General features: G+C 43.5%; 1 protein-coding gene across 4 annotated transcripts in view; it reads right to left on the bottom strand.

The window, feature by feature from the left end:
- The window catches only part of WDR33 (WD repeat domain 33), a 162,433-nt gene that overhangs the window by 57,606 nt on the left and 83,381 nt on the right, over positions 1-21,446 (bottom strand). For all 4 annotated transcript variants that reach the window (XM_068280575.1, XM_068280578.1, XM_068280577.1 and 1 more), the window contains exons 7-12: positions 14,554-14,651; positions 10,333-10,459; positions 3,923-4,077; positions 3,736-3,814; positions 3,545-3,655; positions 3,363-3,457 (exon numbers count right to left, since the gene is read on the bottom strand). In XM_068280575.1, coding sequence (XP_068136676.1) covers positions 3,363-3,457; positions 3,545-3,655; positions 3,736-3,814; positions 3,923-4,077; positions 10,333-10,459; positions 14,554-14,651 — 665 coding nt within the window. The remainder of the gene's footprint in view (positions 1-3,362; positions 3,458-3,544; positions 3,656-3,735; positions 3,815-3,922; positions 4,078-10,332; positions 10,460-14,553; positions 14,652-21,446) is intronic.

The following is a 21,446-nucleotide window of genomic DNA, read 5'->3' as shown; positions in this document are numbered from 1 at the left end:
CAAAAATGAAATTTCCAGGAGAAATTTCACTTGAAATAATTTTGCTTTTATATACAATGTCTTTAAGCCATAACAAAATAATTTTATGGAGTTTAGGAGAAGAAAGTGGGCACTGCTGAAAATGGTGGCACCCATCACACAAGTGTTCCCTAAGTTTCCTCTTTAGCTATGTTTATATTTGTATTGCACTTTTTTCCTGTCAGACTCGAAGCATTTGAGAGCAGCAGCCACTTGGGATTCGCACAATAGGCAGCCCTGGAGCATTAGGGAGTCTTTCCCAAGCACTCCTTGCGGTATACTTACCGTATTTTTCGGAATATAAGACGCTCCGGAATATAAGACGCACCTAGGTTTAGAGGATAAAAATCAGGGGAAAATAAAAAATACAGTTTACCTAGGTGCGTCCAAGTTCCAGGAGCATCTTGTGGACATTGCCCCCTTCCCAAGATCTCTATCTAAGCTACACTAATGCCTGCTACCTTACAAGCTACACTAACCCCCTGCCACCCCCAGCAGCTCCATTAACCACATTCATTATGCTTTTCCGTTTTTTTTGACCCCCTGTTGGTAGCCAAAGAGACCCCTTTAGGCAGCCAGTGGGCCTCAGCCAGGCAGTATATGCGGTCATTTGTCCCCCTCTTATACGCAGCCCTGGAGTTATAAGAGCCACCAGTCAGATGCGGGTCAGTGCAGAGCGGCAGGTATGGCAGCATACTGTGGCCGCGATCGGTATGGATGTCGGGGAGGCGGCCGGAGATCAGCCTGCTTGGCTGTAAGTAAGAGGCATGCTATTCATGCAGAGCGCAGCGGAAGGCGTTATTACCGATCCGGGATCCAGCCGACGAGTCCTCCATCTGCTTCTCTATCTTCAATACCGGCTCGCGCTGATCCCCGTCCTGTTACTTCCTGGTCTGACGCTCTCTCACTGCGTGACCCTGACGCACGTGAGCCGCCGAGGTCACGCAGTGAGAGAGCGTCAGACCAGGAAGTAACAGGACGGGGATCAGCGCGAGCCGGTATTGAAGATAGAGAAGCAGATGGAGGACTCGTCGGCTGGATCCCGGATCGGTAATAACGCCTTCCGCTGCGCTCTGCATGAATAGCATGCCTCTTACTTACAGCCAAGCAGGCTGATCTCCGGCTGCCTCCCCGACATCCATACCGATCGTGGCCACAGTATGCTGCCATACCTGCCGCTCTGCACTGACCCGCATCTGACTGGTGGCTCTTATAAGTCCAGGGCTGCGTATAAGAGGGGGACAAATGGCCGCATATACTGCCTGGCTGAGGCCAATATGCCAGTGCTAAATTCCTAACATTTGGAATATAAGACGCACTGACTTTTTCTCCCCACTTTTGGGGGAGAAAAAGTGCGTCTTATATTCCGAAAAATACGGTAACTGGTTGCAGCCAAGAATGGAAGCCTGGTCTCCTGTGTCTTGGGTCTTTCACCAGTACACTCTCCAGTAAGCTTTTCAAAGCACTGATTTGATAATTAAATCCCACAATATAAAGCAAGCTAGTTCCATTTTAAAGGAGAATTATATAATATGTAGGCAGCTCCTGTACCTAATTTTCTACTTACTAGGCACAATTGTAAAAAAAAAAAAAAAAAAAAAAAAGCGAAAAAAAAGAAAAGAAAAAAGAAGAGCAGAGAGATACACATTATAAAATGTGCATTAAAGCAAAAGCAAGCCAGAACTCAGAACTTCCTCTCTGCTCTAAAAGATAAGCAACATTATAATAACCTTTAAAGTTACATCTTACGGAACTCCTGCGAAGAGTCTTACAGAACTCCCGCAGTGTCTACTTCCTGGTTTATGGAAACAAAGAACGGGTTAACCCCCTGTGTTTATATATTAGCTGTCTGCTGGGACTGCCAAATTCCTGTGCCGACACAGCTGAGAGCTCCAATTACACTTGTGATTACTTGAAGATGAGGGGGAATTAGACAGGCTCTGCTCTCTAAATACACAGAGTGGATTTTTTTGTGTTTACCTTGTGTCATGTGCATTAGTTCTGGCCCACTTAAGGATTACAACCACTAAAATTAAAGACACAATGTACTGAAATCCCCTAGTTTCCAAAGAAGTGATACATTTATCTAAAAACAGTTATCTGGCATTTATGGCTTGTTCTCTGTTGATTTAGTGACATGATTTAAAGTGACAGGTCCTGTAATTCTGGTTAACAGTAATGCCAAATTAACAGTAACTTCAGGCTCAAAGAAGGTGGACATCATTAAGGAATGCCCAACTCCAGCCCTTGAGGGCTATGCTATCCATGCCAATGTTTAGGATGGACAGAGAAATGGCAATTGTGTTCTACTGATAAACCACACCTTTCCTGATTCAGTCCCATCAATAAAATGAAGCTGTGCCAAGAATGTTTGACAATCTCGGCCCTCAAGGAATAAAGTTGAGCATCCAAGACTGGGATGATCAATGCTATGCAAATACTTCAAAGTTTATGCAAATTTATGTAATTTGTTCTGCAAATATATACAGCTTGAAAAATGGACCAATCAAGTCCCACCCAGGTTTAAATTGATTGGTCCATTTTCAAGCTGCATATATTTGCATAAAAATGTACATATATTTGCATAAACTCTGAAGTATTTGCATATCATTGGTCATACCTATTAAAGACGTCTTGAACAGTTAAAATAAAAACCTGTTAAAAACTACTCCACTGCTGGTATTATTTATTTTTCAGTAAAAGAGGAACTGTAACGACAAAACGGCCCCTGGGGGTACTCACCTCGGGTGGGGGAAGCCTCCGGATCCTAATGAGGCTTCCCACGCCGTCCTCCATCCGTCAGGGGTCTCGCTGTAGACCTCCGTGCAGCGGTGACGTAATATTTACCTTCCTGGCTCCTGCGCAGGCGCTCTGACGGCTGTCGGCGCCGAAGTAGGCGGAAATACCCGATCTCCGTCGGGTCTGCTCTACTGCGCAGGCGCAAGTTTCCGGCGCCTGCGCAGTAGAGCGGACCCGACGGAGATCGGGTATTTCCGTCTATTTCCGTGCCGAAAGTCGCCACAGCGCCCCCGCTGGAGCCAGCAAAGGTAAATATTGAACTGACAGTCGGCACAGTCGCCGGCTGTTCGGAGGGCTGCGGCGAGACCCCCGTGGGACAGAGGACGGCGTGGGAAGCCTCATTAGGATCCGGAGGCTTCCCCCACCCGAGGTGAGTACCCCCCAGGGGATCTTTTTGATGTTACAGTGTCTCTTTAAAGCACTGGCTCCAAAGTACCTCCCTGCATTGCTCATGACTAAACTGACTAAAGAAAGAATGCCGATAGATGTAGAGGTTTAGTGATTGGGGCTTAAAAGATCATAGCTAGAAGGTGTGAGACAGTTACCATATTCCACGCCATCCTCTGACATGCCAGGGAGAAGGTTCAGATTGTAACGATCTCTCATTTTGTCACCAGGACGATTTCTGGTCCAGAATTTGCTAAATGCCAAGTTGAGATAGACATTATCACTATGCAGTTATTACTGGTCTGTTTGTAACAAAGATAAGACAGAGATTAATGCATACCTAGTGTGATCATTAGATCCAGAGCACAGAATATGTCCAAGAGGGTGCCAGGCGAGACTCCAGATCATCCCTTCATGAGCTATCTCCATACCACCCACTTCTTTCTCCACCCTGTGATGAGTAGCGACATGTTAGATTGCAATGGACAATTTTCTTTTTGCCATTAAGGATTACAAAAGAGAATTACATACCCAACATTCCAAAACAAGAGAGAGCCATCGGAGCCACCGCTGGCAAAAAGACCTTCATGCACAGGATGCCAGGCAACCGCTAAAGGAAGAGGAGCCAATGTAAGGTCATGGGTATTATTTGGAGATTACTTATGAAATAAAGGTTGAGAGACAGATGACAAGTCTGTCCTGTGGCCTTTTTTCTGACCTGTGGCCTCTTTTTTGTGGCCTCTGAAAACTTGCAGTTCTTCACGGAGGTTTCGAATGTCGAAAAGCTTGCAGAGATGATCACGTGAAGCTGTAAGCAGCCAGTTCCCATTCAAGTTCCACTTTACTTCCATTACAGTATTCTTATGAGCATGTCTATTTGAGATAGAGCAAAAAGGACAAAAATTATGTTTAAAAGACAACGATACAGGGGATGACTTCCTTTATAACTGCAAAGCAGATTGACACAGAAGTGCAGCAGACAACCGGAGCATCTAATCATCTGGAGATAAATGCCGGTAACTAAAAATAAACTGGTGAGATAAAGAATTGTATCTATCCTAATCCTGATTAGGACTTTTTATTTTTTGGAATCCTTGAGTCTTATTCCATGTTTAAAAGCTTAAAAAGCGGGTTTTATGTTTTTACCTTCTCAGCTGAATGACAGAAACGGTCATCTGCATACCTGAATTCTTAACCATTACAGCAAGAAAAAAAAAAAAGCTACAAAGCATAGTTACATGTATGCTTGGAATTCTCATGTCACATCAGTTCAGGCACTTCAAAAGGCATTTACCCTCACCACTATTCAGACCCTTCATCTGTCCCTTATGAGATAAAGGTGTGTATATTTTTATACAACCCCATTTCCCCCCAAAAAAGTTGTGTATCCCGTGTACTGAATACATATAAAAAAGTGATTATTTTAATCATGTAAACACAATAGTATCAAAAATGTTACGAAGGCAACATAGCTAATGTCAAAATTATTTTTTTTGTTAATATGGGTTTATTTTGTATTTTATGCCAGCAACACATTACAAAATAATCTGGGGTAGGGGAATGTCAACATGTTGCATGATCTTTTCGAATACTCTGCTAATCTTTGGGAACTAAGGAGACCACATGCTGTAGTTTAAAAGAAAAGAAATGTCCCATTTGTGTATCATACAGGATTTCAGCTGCTCACCGTCAGTCATATTTTTATTTTCTTTAAAGGACACCTGAGGCGAGAGGCATATGGAGGCTGCCTTATTACCTTACAAGCAATACCAGTTGCTTGGCAGTCCTGTTAAACCTTCATGCACCAACAATGACACACCTAAAATAAGCATGTAGCTAATCTAGTCAGAGCACCTGCTTGATCGATGGGTCGATTTGATAATTTACAACCGGTCGAATCAACTCCTGATCGATAACTCCTATCAGTTTAAGGGTGCAAATCGATAATTTTTAAACAGGTCCGATCTGATTTTCCAATCGCTTTTGTATAAAAGTGATCAGAAAATCAATCGGAAATGAAATTGGACCTGATGGAAATTCTCAATTTGACCGGCCGATCCCACAAGAAATTGTATGGTGTGTACCAGGCATTAGAGGCAGAGGATCAGCAGGACAGCTAGGCAATTTGCATTGTTTAAAAGGAGATGAATAGATCAGCCTCCATATTCCTCTGACCTCAGGTTCCCTTTAGTGCTCCAATTACTGCAGATGGAGGCATGTATGGACTACAGGCAGGATAACTTAACATCTGGAATTATGAAGCTGTGCAGTTGAATATATGCAGAGTACAGTTTAGCACTGTTTTGCTGAAAAAAACAAAGCCTTGCCTAAAAACAATTACTGGATGGCAGCATATATTGCTCCAAAACATGCATATCTTGTTTATCATTAATGTTGCCCTTCCAGTAGTGCAAGCTCCCCAACAATGGACCCCCCCCCCCCCCATACCATGCTAAGTATGCAATCTTCTCACAGAATGGTGTATCCCTTCCCTCCTTTGCTTCTGTGGGACTTTGCCTCTGTGACATAATCTTTTATAGCCAATCGTGCTACTGACCTGTTGCCTATTAAAGGAGTACTACAGCAAAAACAATGTGTAATTTAATGTACAATTATCCCTTATTAAATGCACTGTCATCTTAAGTTAATATGAAGCTGCCACTTACTGTAAGTATGAATCTGATGGTTCTTACCGACAGGTTTTGGACAAGGCAATTTCCTCATGAGGGATTGTCAAGGTTTTTAAGTACTTCTTGGCACAGACTTAGTCAAAGATGCTGGCTGGCCTGCCTACACTCTGGTCAAACTGGACAGGTGGTCTGCGGGCCTCAGGTATTAACGTCATATTTTGAGGAGTCACAGACCGTGACAGAAGGTACACCACACCTCCAAAAGCAGTCACATGCAGGTCAAAAGAATCCACTTTGGGCTCAACTCTTGATCTGGGACTTTATATCTCCAAGCGGTTTTTATTTCTCATAGATCTACTGTCACACTGTCCTGTCTGTTACACTAGGTCATTGCCTTTCAAGGACTACTTCTAAAAATAAAGAGAATCTGCCTTTTTTTGGGATGTGGTAGGGGACTGGAGTACCTGGAGGAAACTCAAGCAAACACTGGGAGAACATACAATCTCCATGCAAATAGTATCCTGGACTAGATTTGAACTGGAGACCACTGCACTGCAAGGAGAAAATGTTACCTACTACATCACCATCTTGCCTCCCCCCCCCTTCAACATAGAGTATAAAGTGAAATTACGAGTGCTAAAACTTTGCCATAAATGTGAATCATTGCTGCACAATAGGGACAGTCAATGAGATGCAATTAATTCAGGCTTGCAGGCATGCTAAATACAACTGTATTTTATATACAGAAAGCAAGCAAGTTGAATAATCTTTTCCAGTTAGAGAGTGCAGTTACTTATCCGAGTACATAAAGTTACTAGTAGAATATCGGCACTACTATTGGGCACTGCATAATGCCAACAGCTGAATATCGGTAATCTTACCGATATTCTATTATTGCTCTACCTAACCTTCCTCTCCCACTAACCCTCCACTACCTACTCCTAACACTAACCTAACCCCACCTACGCCCAACACTAACACCCCCCCCCCCCCCCCAACCTATGGCTATCACTAACCAAACCCCAAGCACTGATTACTTTGACCTCCGCTGCCATCTCCATTAAATTATGTAGCGCCGAGTCTACATTTGGTGAATCTGGCCTGAACAGTGAAGCCGCATTAGTACATGGAGTGGAGCATGTGAGCAAAGTGGAAGAAAGTCCTGGCAAGCAAAAGAGGGGTGGTGGACATTGAGGAAGCCTGTCGAGCATCCAGAGTCTTCCCCCTACTGATGTATGGTTTTCTTATTAATCTATTTTTGGAAGAAGAATTTAACCCTACGGTTTATGTTATATATTATTGGGAAAAATTAGAACAAGATTTTTTATTTTTTTATTTTTTTTTAAGAGTAACTGTTGGGCATAAATTCAAAAATCAATTCTCTATTTTTATCTGGTAAACAAGTAATAAGGATGCTAACCAGGCAATCCGAAAGTTAAAAATCACTCCTCTTTTTCTTCTCCATAAATCATCATTCCCCAGTTTCCCTGGCTCTTATTTGGTACATTTGCCGCACAAAGGAAGTTGCAGGGCATGCTGGGTTTTCTTTTTTTTCTTCTTTACTTTCCCCTCAGACTTAAAGGGAACTTAAACTGAGAAGGATATACATTTTCCTTTTAAAATAATACCAGTTGCCCGACTCTCCTGCTGATCCTGTGCCTCTAATACTTTTAGCCACAGCCCCTGAATAAGCATGCAGATCAGGTGCTCTGACTGAAGTCAGACTGGATTAGCTGTATGTTTGTTTCAGGTGTGTGATTCAGCCACTGGAGAAAATTAATTAACACCCTAAATAGCTATTGGTAGAGTACAGTATAAAACCAGGAAACTGCTGCTTCAGAGGTGGAAAGCCTCAATAACCCCCTGAATTAAGACCTGGCAATCAATGATTAATAACCTGAGAATAATAGGAAAGCACCAGCAAAATCTGAAAGATTTGGCAGGGCTGGTTGGATACTCAAGGCTTAGGGCCCGTTCTCACCTGAGCGGGAATCACGCGATTTCCGCTCACCGCAAACCGCTAGCGGTTTAGCAAAAACCGCGACAATGTAGCGAGTGGCAGTGTTCTCACTGCCGCGGTTGCGGTTAGCGATAACCGCAACCGCGCTGCATGCAGCGGTTTGCCGGCGACGAGCATTCCGCGATAAGCGATCGTGATTAGCGTGCAAAGCAAAAACCGCCGCAGTGTCCAGTGATTTTTCCGCGCTAATCGCGGGAAAATCACTCCCGCAAAACGTTCTGCGATTACAAGTGTGAACGGGCCCTTATAAAACATTGGTCTGATTAGAGACAGATTAGTCCTTTAATCATTGGTTAGGAGTATTCACTTGGTACAATGTATGTGTCATTCATTTGATGGTGTAAAAGATGTAATAATACAGTGGGTTACAAAAGTATTCGGCCCCCTTGAAGTTTTGCACATTTTGTCACATTACTGCCACAAACATGAATCAATTTTATTGGAATTCCACATGAAAGACCAATACAAAGTGGTGTACCCGTGAGAAGTGGAACGAAAATCATACATGATTCCAAACATTTTTTACAAATCAATAACTGCAAAGTGGGGTGTGCGTAATTATTTAGCCCCCTTTGGTCTGAGTGCAGTCAGTTGCCTATAGACATTGCCTGATGAGTGCTAATGACTAAATAGAGGTCACCTGTGTGTAATCTAATGTCAGTACAAATACAGCTGCTCTGTGAGGGCCTCAGGGTTAGTCTAAGAGAATATTGGGAGCAACAACACCATGAAGTCCAAAGAACACACAAGACAGGTCAGGGATAAAGTTATTGAGAAATTTAAAGCAGGCTTAGGCTACAAAAAGATTTCCAAAGCCTTGAACATCCCACGGAGCACTGTTCAAGCGATCATTCAGAAATGGAAGGAGTATGGCACAACTGTAAACCTACCAAGACAAGGCCATCCACCTAAACTCACAGGCCGAACAAGGGGAGCGCTGATCAGAAATGCAGTCAAGAGGCCCACGGTGACTCTGGACGAGCTGCAGAGATCTACAGCTCAGGTGGGAGACTCTGTCCATAGGACAACTATTAGTCATGCACTGTACAAAGTTGGCCTTTATGGAAGAGTGGCAAGAAGAAAGGCATTGCTAACAGAAAGCATAAGAAGTCCCGTTTGCAGTTTGCCACAAGCCATGTGGGGGACACAGCAACCATGTGGAAGAAAGTGCTCTGGTCAGATGAGACCAAAATGGAACTTTTTGACCAAAATGCAAAACGCTATGTGTGACGGAAAACTAACACTGCACATCACTCTGAACACACCATCCCCACTGTCAAATATGGTGGTGGCAGCATCATGCTCGTGGGGTGCATCTCTTCAGCAGGGACAGGGAAGCTGGTCAGAGTTGATGGGAAGATGGAAGGAGCCAAATACAGGGCAAACTTGGAAGAAAACCTCTTGGAGACTGCAAAAGACTTGAGAATAGGGTGGAGGTTCACCTTCCAGCAGGACAATGACCCTAAACATAAAGCCAGGGCAACAATGGAATGGTTTAAAACAAAACATATCTATGTGTTAGAATGGCCCAGTCAAAGTCCAGATCTAAATCCAATCGAAGATCTGAAAACTGCTGTTCACAAACGCTGTCCATCTAATCTGACTGAGCTGGTGCTGTTTTGCAAACAAGAATGGGCAATGATTTCAGTCACTAGATGTGCAAAACTGGTAGAGACATACCCTAAAAGACTGGCAGCTGTAATTGCAGCAAAAGGTGGTTCTACAAAGTATTGACTCAGGGGGCCGAATAATTACGCACACCCCACTTTGCAGTTATTTGTAAAAAATGTTTGGAATCATGTATTGATCTTTCACGTGGAATTCCAATAAAATTGATTCATTTTTTTGGCAGTAATGTGACAAAATGTGGAAATCTTCAAGGAGGCCGAATACTTTTGCAACCCACTGTATATTAGATTACATCGGAAGTTGAAGCGAGGTGAACACTTCCATTTCAGCGCAGGAGACTTGGGCGCAGCAGTGAGTAAACTTAGCGCCATCAGAAGACTGAGGTGAAGTTACTTATAAAACACTATAAATCGGCCTCCAGCAAATTGCTGGAAGCCGAATTATTTCATTCACTACCATCCATGGCGGCCTGGAGGGGGAATAGTACTTAATACGGCTGGGACTTGTGCAGCAGCAGGATCAGCCACATACCGGCTGTATCCTGTGCCCAAGTCTCCTGCGCCGATTCCTCTTGTACGAAGCGAGGATATGCACAGACCTCTATCATCATTGCCTACCTGTCTATCTGTTTAGAAGATGCCGTTTTCTACTCAGTGATGTGCAGACATCCTCTTGCCATGTGTATTTTTTTTTTAATGTGATTAGGTGCATGTGCATTTGATATGTTTAATAAAGATTTGTTGATCTATAAGAAATGCCCTGAAGTTGGTTGCATCGTGTGTACACAGCACCTTGATAATGTGCATTGTTTGAGACTTCTTAGCTTTGCTGACCTAGTAATAAACTTACAGTGTTGCAAGACTCTGTCCATTCTTGGGATCCCAAAATTTGATTGGCTGTTGGCTATCTTTACTTCCAGACACCAGGAGTCCTTTGGTTGGGTGCCAGTCAACACACTTCACGTCCGCTCCGTGTCCTGAAGGCAAAACAATTTGTATTGTAACAGCTTCATATTGGCATAACTCCAGTTTTGGTAGCTAGTTAAAGCCATGTTTTCGTTTTCATTTTCTTAACACTAAACTTGCTTATTGCATTACTTTCGATGGGCTGTAATCGCAAAATCCTTAGCATTTATATTTAAACAAGCACAATTTACATTTAAAGGGGTTCTATGGAGTGCTGCAATAAATAAAAACGGACACTTACCTGGGGCTTCTATCAGTCCCCTGTAGCTGTATTGTCCCGCGCCGTGTCCTCCGCTCACCCGTTTCCTGCCCCTGGCACCCATCAATTATTCGTCTAATAAGACGAATAATGCGTGCTCCCGCTCGTGTTTCCAGGAGCTTACTGCGCAGGCACAGTACAAGGTTTTCTTGTACTGCGCCTGCGCAGTAAGCTCCTAGAGACGTGAGCGGGAGCGCACAGACGCGCAACATGCGGAATTAGACCGGAACCAGCGGCAGGGAACGAGTGATCGGAGGAGGGCGGTGCGGGGACATTACAGCTACAGGGGGCTGATAGAAGCCCCAGGTAAGTGCCAGTTTGTGTTTATTCCAGAACTCCACAGAACCCCTTTAAAGTAGTTCTACCATTACAAAGACAGACAATAAAACAAACAAAAAAAAACTGATTAGGATTGTAAAAACAAAAGTAAAAAGCAAGCTATACAGAACAAGTGCAGTATGTATGTATGTAACAAACCTGCTCCCAGTGTGCGATACAGGTCCTCTTAACTCCCCGTTCAGTTTACAAGTGCAATGCAGCCGGCCAATCACAATGCGGCTTCAGTCCCATGTCATGTGATGGACTGAAGTTGCATGGCGACTGACTGGCTGTGTGCCACTTTCAAACTGAACAGGAAGTGAAGAGGATCATGCATTGGAGGAACAGGTAATGTATAATGGTACCGCTCCACACATACAGGACCAGTTCCCCCTAGCTCAGTAACCTGCAAACTTGGCTCTCCAGCTGTTAAGGAACTACAGGTCCCACAATGCATTTGCCTTTATGAATCATGACTGTGGCTGTCAGACTCCTGCAATGCACTGTAGTTCCTTAACAGCTGGAGAGCCAAGTTATCACTGTCCTAGCTCCTGGCCTCTCCTTACTTCCCTGTGGAGTTATGGAAGGGGCCGGAATATAGTTATGACCTTGGGCCAGAGCACACCGAAAAGGTGATAGCAGGCCATACATGCACTGATTTTTACCCGCAGATATGATAATCTCAAATCCATAGCACAAAAAAGCAGCATCAATCGTAATTTCGATCGATTTTCTCAAAAACTGATCAAAATTACGGTCAGAACAGATGGAGCGTTTCAGTTGATCGGACGCAGCAGGGGAATTAAAGAAGATTGACAGCCCATAGCATTGCACTGTGTCAAATTGCGCAGCGCTGTAGTTTAATGGATTTTCAATAGATTCCATGATGAAATCTGTGTGCAGTGTATCGAAGGATTCTATCCCTAGATAATCAGATTTAGATCAGAGAAGGATTGATCTCTTTCCCACATTTGGTGGCAATATATGCCTGCATGGTCACCCTTAGGGCCCATTCACACTTGAGCGGGAATCGCGCGATTTTTTAAAAACCGCTGCAGCATGTAACATATGGCAGTGTTCTCACTGCCGCGTTTGCGGTTAGCGATAACCGCAAACGTGTTACATGCAGCGGTTTGCCGGCGATGCGCCACTAGCATGCATAGCACCGCTAGTCGCGATCGTGCCAAAACCGCCGCGTGTCCAGTGATTTTTCCGCGTTAATCGCGGGAAAAATCACTCCCGCAATACCGCCGTTTTGCGATTTTAGATGTGAACGGGGCCTTACACACATCTCCGTAATGTTGAGTCCTGTGAGCACTAGCAGAGCCACTGTACACCAGGGAGTTATAGTTTTGGCATATTTGAACTGACTTTCTCCAACTGAGGCCAAAGGATGATCATGGTTTGAAAGTGCTGCCAAGAAAGGGACTTACAACAGGGGAACTTTATTAATATAATGCTTCAACTAGTGAGGTTTTATTGACTAATAATTTTGCGATAAAAAAAAAAAAAAAAAAAAGGGGACAGAAAAATCTCTAAACAAGGAAAACAGGCCAGATTTGCTTTGAAATGAGTTTCCACCTGCAGTTGAAAACTAGCTAGGCGCCCCATATAGTACACATTGTTTGCGTTAACAGTTTTGCTGCATGCCAACAATGTATGGTGTCCAGCTTAACCCAAGACTGGGCACTACTATCACACTCACTTCTTGGTCCACTTCCATACAGGACACGTGCAGTGTAACATAATTCTGCCACATTCCCAGGTTCCAGATCTATGCAGTGTGGCATAATTCTGCCACATTCCCAGGTTACAGATCTATGCAGTGTGACATAATTCTGCCACATTCCCAGGTTACAGATCTATGCAGTGTGACATAATTCTGCCACATTCCCAGGTTACAGATCTATGCAGTGTGACATAATGCTGCCACATTCACAGGTTACAGATCTACGCACAAAGGGCTACATGCATAGATACAGCTTCTGGGAACGGAGTACTGATCTGCGCTCCAACCAGTGAGCACCCATAAGAGATGTGTATTGAGTGGTGTCCAGCCTTGAGGAAGGGTATGCAACACCCCTCACTGCCAAGCAGTGGAAATCGTAATGTATACAATGTTTTATAGATACATTTGGGGGAGGGGGAAGATGAAAGAGCATTTTAAGTGAACATGAAATGTAACCTTCCTACTGTGCTCCAGATTAGTAGAACTTATTTCTTGGTATAATAATTCTTGAACTTGAAATTGAGCCAATCACAGTAGCTACTGATCAGTTAGCTTGTAGTGGGATAATTAACCAACAAGTTAGAGCAGGTGTGCCCAATAGGTAGATTGCGATCTACCAGTAGATCACAAAGGGCTTCATGGTAGATCCCGACCCCACTACATTTTCCATTCTGTATATACAAATGTGCTCCTAAAATTATACATAGGTAGATCATTTTGACCTGCTAATTTTTTAAAGTAGCTCAAAAGCCAAAAAAGTGTGGGCACCTCTGAGTTAGAGTCTAATTGGCTGGTTTTAAGTCCGCTAACCCCCCTCCCCCCTCAGAGTTTTTTGCACAGGCCAAAAGGTCTGCAGTAAAAGTTGCAAATGGCAATTTATATTCCTTACAAACTAGTAGAAAAAGTCAATATATTTGTTAATAAAATAAAAGTTAAAGCTGCCAATGGTACCCAAATAAATTCTGTGGGCATGGAGACTTGTGATTTATTCTAAAAATAGGGACAACACAAACATCTTCATTTAAATTACTTTATTTTTATTTTAAGCATTACTTTTGGGTGTTTTATAGCATATAAAATAGCAATACATCACTGGCAGGTAATCTGTACATTATTTAAAAAAAAAAAAGTTACATAAATGCATAGACAACATGTGTCAGTTTATGACTGTTTAGGACTGCCATTTAGCACTACACATATAATATGAAGTTCAATGTAAAAGGACAGCATTTTACAAGAAAAATGGTGAATCTGTACAGAAAAAAAACATCTGTGCTAGACAGATGAGATATTTTTCACTGACAAAAACTAGGGCAAAAAATGCTTAGCAAATTTTGCAATGTAGATAATTTTTTAAAGTAAAAACAAATGGCAATTAAAAGGAAGAGTTAAAGCTAGGTGCTGTGTTCAAGGTAAAGGCCCAAATGCCCACGTGAAGCCATTTATTTTATTTTGGCAGTTATACTTCCCTGGTATAAAATTTTTAGTTCTGGGTTTTAACAGCTCGTAACACACTTCAAAAAAACAGGCAGCATACAGATTCCAGGAGGGGTAAGATCTTAAAATAGCGAGCTGAATTGTGACATCAACACTCTAGGAACCACATAGTACTTTAGTGAAGCAGCATCATCTGTCAGGTTTATAAAAGAAAAACTTGTCCTGTGCAGTGGAGTTCTGCACTTTTGGTGTTGGAAGCCTTTTTGGGTCTTTTTGCTTTAGTTAACTAATTTTACTCACCTATAAAGGCACTAAAATCCATTTAAAAAGATAACTGCCTTCATAAAGCAATTAAAACCTACCTCGAAGTATTCTCTCCTCGTGGCAACGAAGAAAATCCCATATCCTAACTGTGCCGTCATCTGAACAGGTGGCAAATTTATTATCCGTAGGGGAGAAACTGTTGCATGGAAACAAGCATTATGGGAAAACGTCAGACACAAATGTAGCACCTCCGTTTCTCCTATAAACATCCAATTTATGCCTATGTGTTTGGGGTATTTAGGGGGACAGGCTTACATGGCTGGAGTTTATGTGTCAATCAATATCCTACAGAAAATAGCTAATTTTCACACATCACAGACTTCTTAAATCTACAGTATCTGTTCTTGAACAGTGTATGCCTACCTTTACTAAGATTTGTAGTAAATTCCTCCAGTCAAATTCAAAGTGGTCATGACTTTGATTAGAGGCAGCGTGGAAGTAAATCTGGTTATAAATAACAGTGGGATGCATGAGGCCCACAGGAGTACGAAGTCTGCAAAGTGTTCAGTAGCAGAGCTGAAGGTACATAAAGGGAGCTGACCCTTAAAGGACTCAGAAATCATGTGACCAAGTTACCTCAATCATAGCACCATGTATTACACATAAACTCCGCGACTATCGCGACCCAGCTACTCACCATAGCGAACTCACTTGGCCTAGCACAACACACCAACGCCCCCACTCACACTGCAGGTCACACTCTTGACCTTTTATTCACTAAATCCACCACCATTGCAGACCTCAACATCGCACCATTTCCACCCTCAGACCATCACCTTTTCACCTTCAACCTCCTCACGTAAGGCACCTCCAACCTACCCGCCCACCCACCTGGTCGATGGGAGCGTGACCTACGCAAGCTCAACCCTAGCGTCCTTGCTGACCCCCTCCATGCCCTCTCCCTTACATCTTGCTGCAGCTCAGTTTCGCAAACTCTCATCAGCCCTAGAGAAAGCTGCTCCACCAATATCGCAGCGACCGACCGCTAACCCCTATCCTTGGCGCACTACCCATACTCGCAACCTCCAAAGGGAACCGCGTGCCACTGAACGGAAATGGAGGAAAACTCGACTTGACCAGGATTTCCTACAGTACAAGTCTAACCTGCTGCAGTTCCACACTGCCCTTGCTCATGCGAAGCAGGAATACTTTACCAAGCTCATCGGAGTACAAGCTTCCAATCCCCGGCGTCTTTTTGCCACTTTCAACTCCCTGCTTAAACCCTCCCCCCCACCCTCAGTTTCCCCCCTCTCTGCAACATTTAGCCACTCACTTCACCAACAAAATAGTCTCCATCCGTCAGGAAATATCCAATCTTCATCTCCCACCCCCTCCAAACCAACTCCTCCTCCACCCTATCCTCCCCTCACCTCCTTCACTCCTCCTACCACTGAGGAAGTCAACCACCTACTGCAGACTTCCCATACCACTACCTCCCCCCTTGACCCCATCCCTTCTGATTTACTTCAGCCTCACTTCACGGATTTGGCCCCAGTCCTCACTACCCTGTTTAACCTCTCCCTATCCACAGGCACCTTCCCCTGACTTCAAGCAGGCCACTGTATTGCCCCTGCTCAAGAAACCCTCCAACTACCGCACTATCTCCCTCCTCCCCTTTGCCTCAAAACTCCTTGAGCGTCTGGTTCACAAACGCCTGACCCAGTACCTCAATGCCAGCTCACTGCTAGACCCACTGCAATCTAGATTTCGGCCTGCCCACTCAACCGAAACTGTTCTCACCAAAGTTGTCAATGACCTTGCCTTAGCTAAAGCTGAAGGTAAATACTCCATTCTCCTCCTCAACCTTTCAGCAGCTTTTGACACAGTAGATCATCCCCTACTCCTCCAGTCAATGGGCATTCACAATCTCGCCCTGACCTGGCTTTCATCCTACCTCTCCAACCGCTCCTTCACAACCTCCTTCAATGAGTCCTCGTCCACCCCCAACCAGCTCTCGGTGGGTGTCCCCCAAGGCTCGGTCCTTTGCCCCCTACTGTTCTCCCTATACACATCCTCCATTGGCAAGGTTATCTCCTCCATGGGTTTTAACTATCATTTGTATGCAGATGACACCCAAATCTACCCCCACACCCCTGACATCTCGACCACTACCATGAACAAGGTCTCCTCCTGCCTATCCGCCATCTCCTCCTGGAAGTCCGCTAGGTTTCTGAAACTAAATCTAGACAAAACGGAATTTATGATCTTCCCACCTCGGCCATCCCTGAACCTCCCAGATGTGCATGTCACTGTTAACCACACTACCATCCGCCCTACCTCTCATGCCCGCTGTCTGGGTGTCACCCTGGACTCCGAACTCTCCTTCACTCCCCACATCCAAAACCTCACAAAGTCCGGCAACTTCCACCTTCGTAACATCTGTAGGATTCGCCCTTTCCTGACCTCTGCCACCACCAAACTCCTCATCCATGCCCTGATAATTTCCCGCCTCTACTACTGTAATGCCCTTCTGTCTGGTCTCCCTATGACCCAAATAGCCCCACTGCAGTCCATCATGAATGCGGCAGCCAGAATTATCCACTCCTCCCATCGCTCCACCAGGGCGGCTCCCCTCTGTGAATCTCTCCACTGGCTTCCTATCCAGTCCAGAATCAGATTCAAGATACTGTGTCTGACCTACAAATATGTGCACAAAACCTGCCCAACCTACATTTCTGATCTTACGCAGAGGTACACACCTAGCTGCTCACTCCGTTCCTCCAATTAACTTCGTCTGACCGCCCCCCATCCCCTCCCCCATCACACAGTCCCATGCACGCCTCCAACACTTCTCAAGAGCTGCTCCACTTTGGAACTCTCTACCTCCACCCATTAGAGCAGCTTCCTCCAACATCTTCAAGAAGGCCCTCAAAACTCACCTTTTCACTCTGGCCTACCACCCCTCACAATTGCTCTAAACCCACAACTGAACTCTGGTCCCTACCTTTCGTCTCTACCTCTCCTTCTAGATTGTAAGACTTTGGGCAGGGTCCTCCTCCTTTTGTGTCCTACCTGATCTTGCACCTCCATTACTGTGAACCCATGCTATGCACTTGAGTGAACCTGACTTGCCAAATCTCCATGCTCCATCCAGTGACTGACTAAGCATTACCTTGTACTCATACTGTGCTGCATGATCTGGTCTTTCTTGTATTCCTGTATTGTCATAATGCTGTATGTCACCCCTAAATTTTTTTTTTGTATATTCTTTTTATTGGCATTTTAAGAAATACATGACTTATAAACATTTTAACATTTCAACATTTCAAAGACAATGGTAGAACAATGCTTGCTCTAAAAGAGCTATCATGAATTTGTACAGAGTATTCTCATACAACCATCAAATGTGATCCTACTAGTTGAGGGTTGTAGAGGTGAAAATCTTCTTAAAGTGTGTATAAACTGGGGTTAGTTAAGTATGAAACTGTTATAAGAGTAATTACATTGTGAGGTGCCTCGGTTAGAGCCTCATGTGAGTAAGATCTGATCTGCAGGGGCCTCAGTCCTCAATCAGTCTGACTGGGGCGTACAGTTTAAAAGAAAGTCAGTCAGTAGGGACTTGTGGGGAAGGGGGGGGGGGGGGTATTGTCGGACATTTTCTGGCTTATCAGGTGGGTATGGGCCTTTGTTTGTTAGGTTGATAGTGGGTGTTTACTGGTGTGGAGAGTTAAAGGTGCTCGGAGTTAATGTAGGAAGGTCTTCCAGTCAAAGATCCATTTGTTACGCCAAATGCTGCTATGATCCTGCCTTAGCCTAAGCAGGTATTCCATTTTGAGGTTTTGGTCTATAAGATTTAGTAGATGTGGTAGGGTAGGGATACTAGTTTGTTTCCAATTGCTTAGTATTAGGTGTCTAGCCGCACAGAGAATATGTGTGGAGACCAGCCTTAACTCAGGGGGGAATTGGTCTAGTCCAATTGTGAATAGCGCCAATTGGGGTGTCAACCTGGTTGTGATGCCGGTTATGTTTGAGAGTAGGGCTGCTATTTGATTCCAGAACGGGGTCAATTTTGGGCAGGACCATAACATGTGGGAGATAGAGCCCAGTTGGTGGCAGTCTCTCCAACATTCTGAGGAATATTTATTCGACATTTTGGAAAGTAAGTGAGGGGCCAGGTACCATTTATAGACAATTTTCCTAGCTGTTTCGGCGTGAGATAGGCATTTGGAATTTCTCTTGGTTAGTGATAATGCTGAGAGAATTTCTTTGGTTGGAAGGGAAATCCCCAAGTCTTGCTCCCATCTTTCCAAATATTTGGTTATAGGGGAAGGTTAAGCTGCAGTAAGGAAGTTATACAAGAAGGAGATACCTCCTCTCTTGTATTTATCTGAGTAGAGAAAATTCCAAATGTCTGTGTGGAGTATGATTTTTTGGGGTTTATGTCGGGAAAGAAAGTTTGCTATCCGTATGTACGTAAACATTTCTGAGCTTGGTAGTTTGAATTTCCATTTTAGATAAGAGAAAGGCATTATTTTGGACTCATAAATATCTTCAATATAAAGAATTCCGGCTGTCACCCAGTTACTTAGTTTTAAATCTGGTATAGCTGTTTTGAGAGCTTTGGGGAGTTTGGTGTGCTTACCCTGGGTTAGGTGAGGTGTATTATTTTTTACATATTCCCAAGCGGATAGTGTGGGTTGTATGATAGGGTGAGTTGTGGGAGTAGTTGGGAGATTACTCCAGGGGATGAGGATCTGGTTCATTAGTTGTGTCTTACTGTGTTGAGATTCTTGGTTGACCCAGTATTTCCCCAGGGCATTAGGGGACCAAAATTGGGACATATCTAGTATGGATGCGTAATGATAGAGTTGGGGATTAGGAAGGCCAAAGCCGCCTCTTTGGGTCGGGGTCATAAGTGTGGATAGGGAGAGCCTGTGTTTTCCTTTCCCCCATAAGAAGAGTGATATTATTTTGTTTAGTTCTCTGAAGAATGATTTTGGGATACTAATAGGGAGGGTTCTGAAATGGTAAAGGATTTTGGGAAAGATTGTCATTTTGTACGCAGCTATCTTACCCAAAATTGAGAATTCAAATTTGGCGAGTTGTGTGAGATCTGTTTTTATATTGGCTAAGAGGGTGGGGAAGTTTGATGAGTATATTTCTTTGGTTGTAGCTGGGATTGATATACCTAGGTATGGAATGTGTTTGGATGCCCAGGGGAAGGAGTATGTCTTGGAGATTTGTTGTTTTAGGGGTTGTGGGAGATGGATAGGAAGCATGGAGGACTTAGTTTCGTTTACCTTGTATAAGGAGGCTCTGGAAAACTCTGATAAAGTCTGGCAAACAGACTTAAGAGAGGAGAGGGGCTCTGTGAGAGATAAGAGTACGTCGTTAGCAAATAGGCTGATTTTGGGAGATGTCTTGCCTGAAGGGATACCTTTAATTTCTGGGTGTCACCCCTAAATATTGTCTGTAACCTAAATTAATGTTCAATAAAAAACATTTTGAACAATGAATTCTGTGCAAATATGAAATTAAAAAAAAAAAAAAAAAAAAAAACTTTAATTAGGAGGACAAAAGCTTTTGGTGTACTGTACTGGAACTGCACCCCAAAGGATCTTTATTTGTGGATTTACAAGTTTGAAGATCTGTCATGTTTTACGGCCCATACACACGTCCGGTTTTTTGCGAATGACCCGTCGTTCACCCGCTAAATCGGGCGTGTGTACAGACTGTCGTTCGCGGATCGCTCAAACTCACTCTTATCACGCCAACGACAGTCTGTACACACGCCCGATTTAGCGGGCGAACGACGGGTTGTTCAAACGACCCGTCGTTCGCAAAAAACGAACGTGTGTATGGGGTTTACGCCTTGTATAAATTTCCTAACCTCCATCTGAGGTCACTGATAAGCCCCAGACAGAAGCAAGAGGAAATATAATAGGAAAAAAAGCAATAGAAAAAAAAATGATAGTGGTTTCATGGTAAAACACTTCTGCATTTTGAGTCAGAGCACATATCTCTGCATTGGTAGCCATTTTATGTTGGTAATGGAATCTCATTCAAGAAAATGCCTGCTACCAATCAGGTCAGTACAAAATTTGCAATATTAGAGGCCCAATTTTTTTCTTTAAAGAAATTAAGGCCGCGCCTAGCCCAGGAAATCAGCTTAATTGATTCATTCAATACAGAAATTAACAGACATACAAAATAAAATGCTGAGATTTATATAGCATTTTTCTTGTTAAACAAAGCACTTGGTGTGCTTAGTGGGTACCCAGGATCCTAGAACTCATTAAGTTTGGTTCACACATAAAAAGGTGTCCAATCCTATTAGTCAATTTTTGACAATTAGCGTTCGTGTTTTGTTTCTATGGTTGTGTTTAAACAAAATCTGTAGATTTCTGGTCCAGTTCTGTCAGTTTTGCATGTGTTTCTATGCCTGTGCTTCAATTATAAAAGGTGTACATTTCCAGTCAGGTATAATGGTTAGAAAACTGAAGGGACAAGACAGTACTGGACCGGAAAATTGCAGATTTGTGTGTGAACCAAGCCTAACTGGTCTACATCAAAGCTGGTACCTTTACATTATACAGCTAGATTAGCTTAAACTGGCTAATGTTCCCAACAAACTGTCACTGTAATCACATACCCCTCTTTTTCTTTTTACTTGAAAAAGAAGATCTTAGGGTAATATGCTGTCAGTTATGATGGATTTCTCTGTTGAGAATCAGGCAGGATGGCAAATCAATGTACACACATGTACTGTCTGTTGTTATGGGATCTCTGCTCCAAGCAAGCCCTTGTTCCTGGATGTTGCTTGATGGATATACACATGCTCGCACTGTGGGCGTGTATGAACAATCAATAGTAAGGAGTATGTCTGATTGCTCAACAAACGATCAATGACTCCATAATTGGTTGCTTCCATCTGGTTTGTAACAGTTTACATCCAAATCTCAAACAAGTATTGGCCAATGCATACTAGGCC

The sequence above is a fragment of the Hyperolius riggenbachi genome, chromosome 4, assembly GCF_040937935.1.
Source record: "Hyperolius riggenbachi isolate aHypRig1 chromosome 4, aHypRig1.pri, whole genome shotgun sequence".
In the NCBI taxonomy this organism is placed as follows: domain Eukaryota; kingdom Metazoa; phylum Chordata; class Amphibia; order Anura; family Hyperoliidae; genus Hyperolius; species Hyperolius riggenbachi.
The sequence above is the reverse complement of the archived record's forward strand: the minus strand, read 5'-3'. Positions and strand labels throughout refer to the sequence as shown.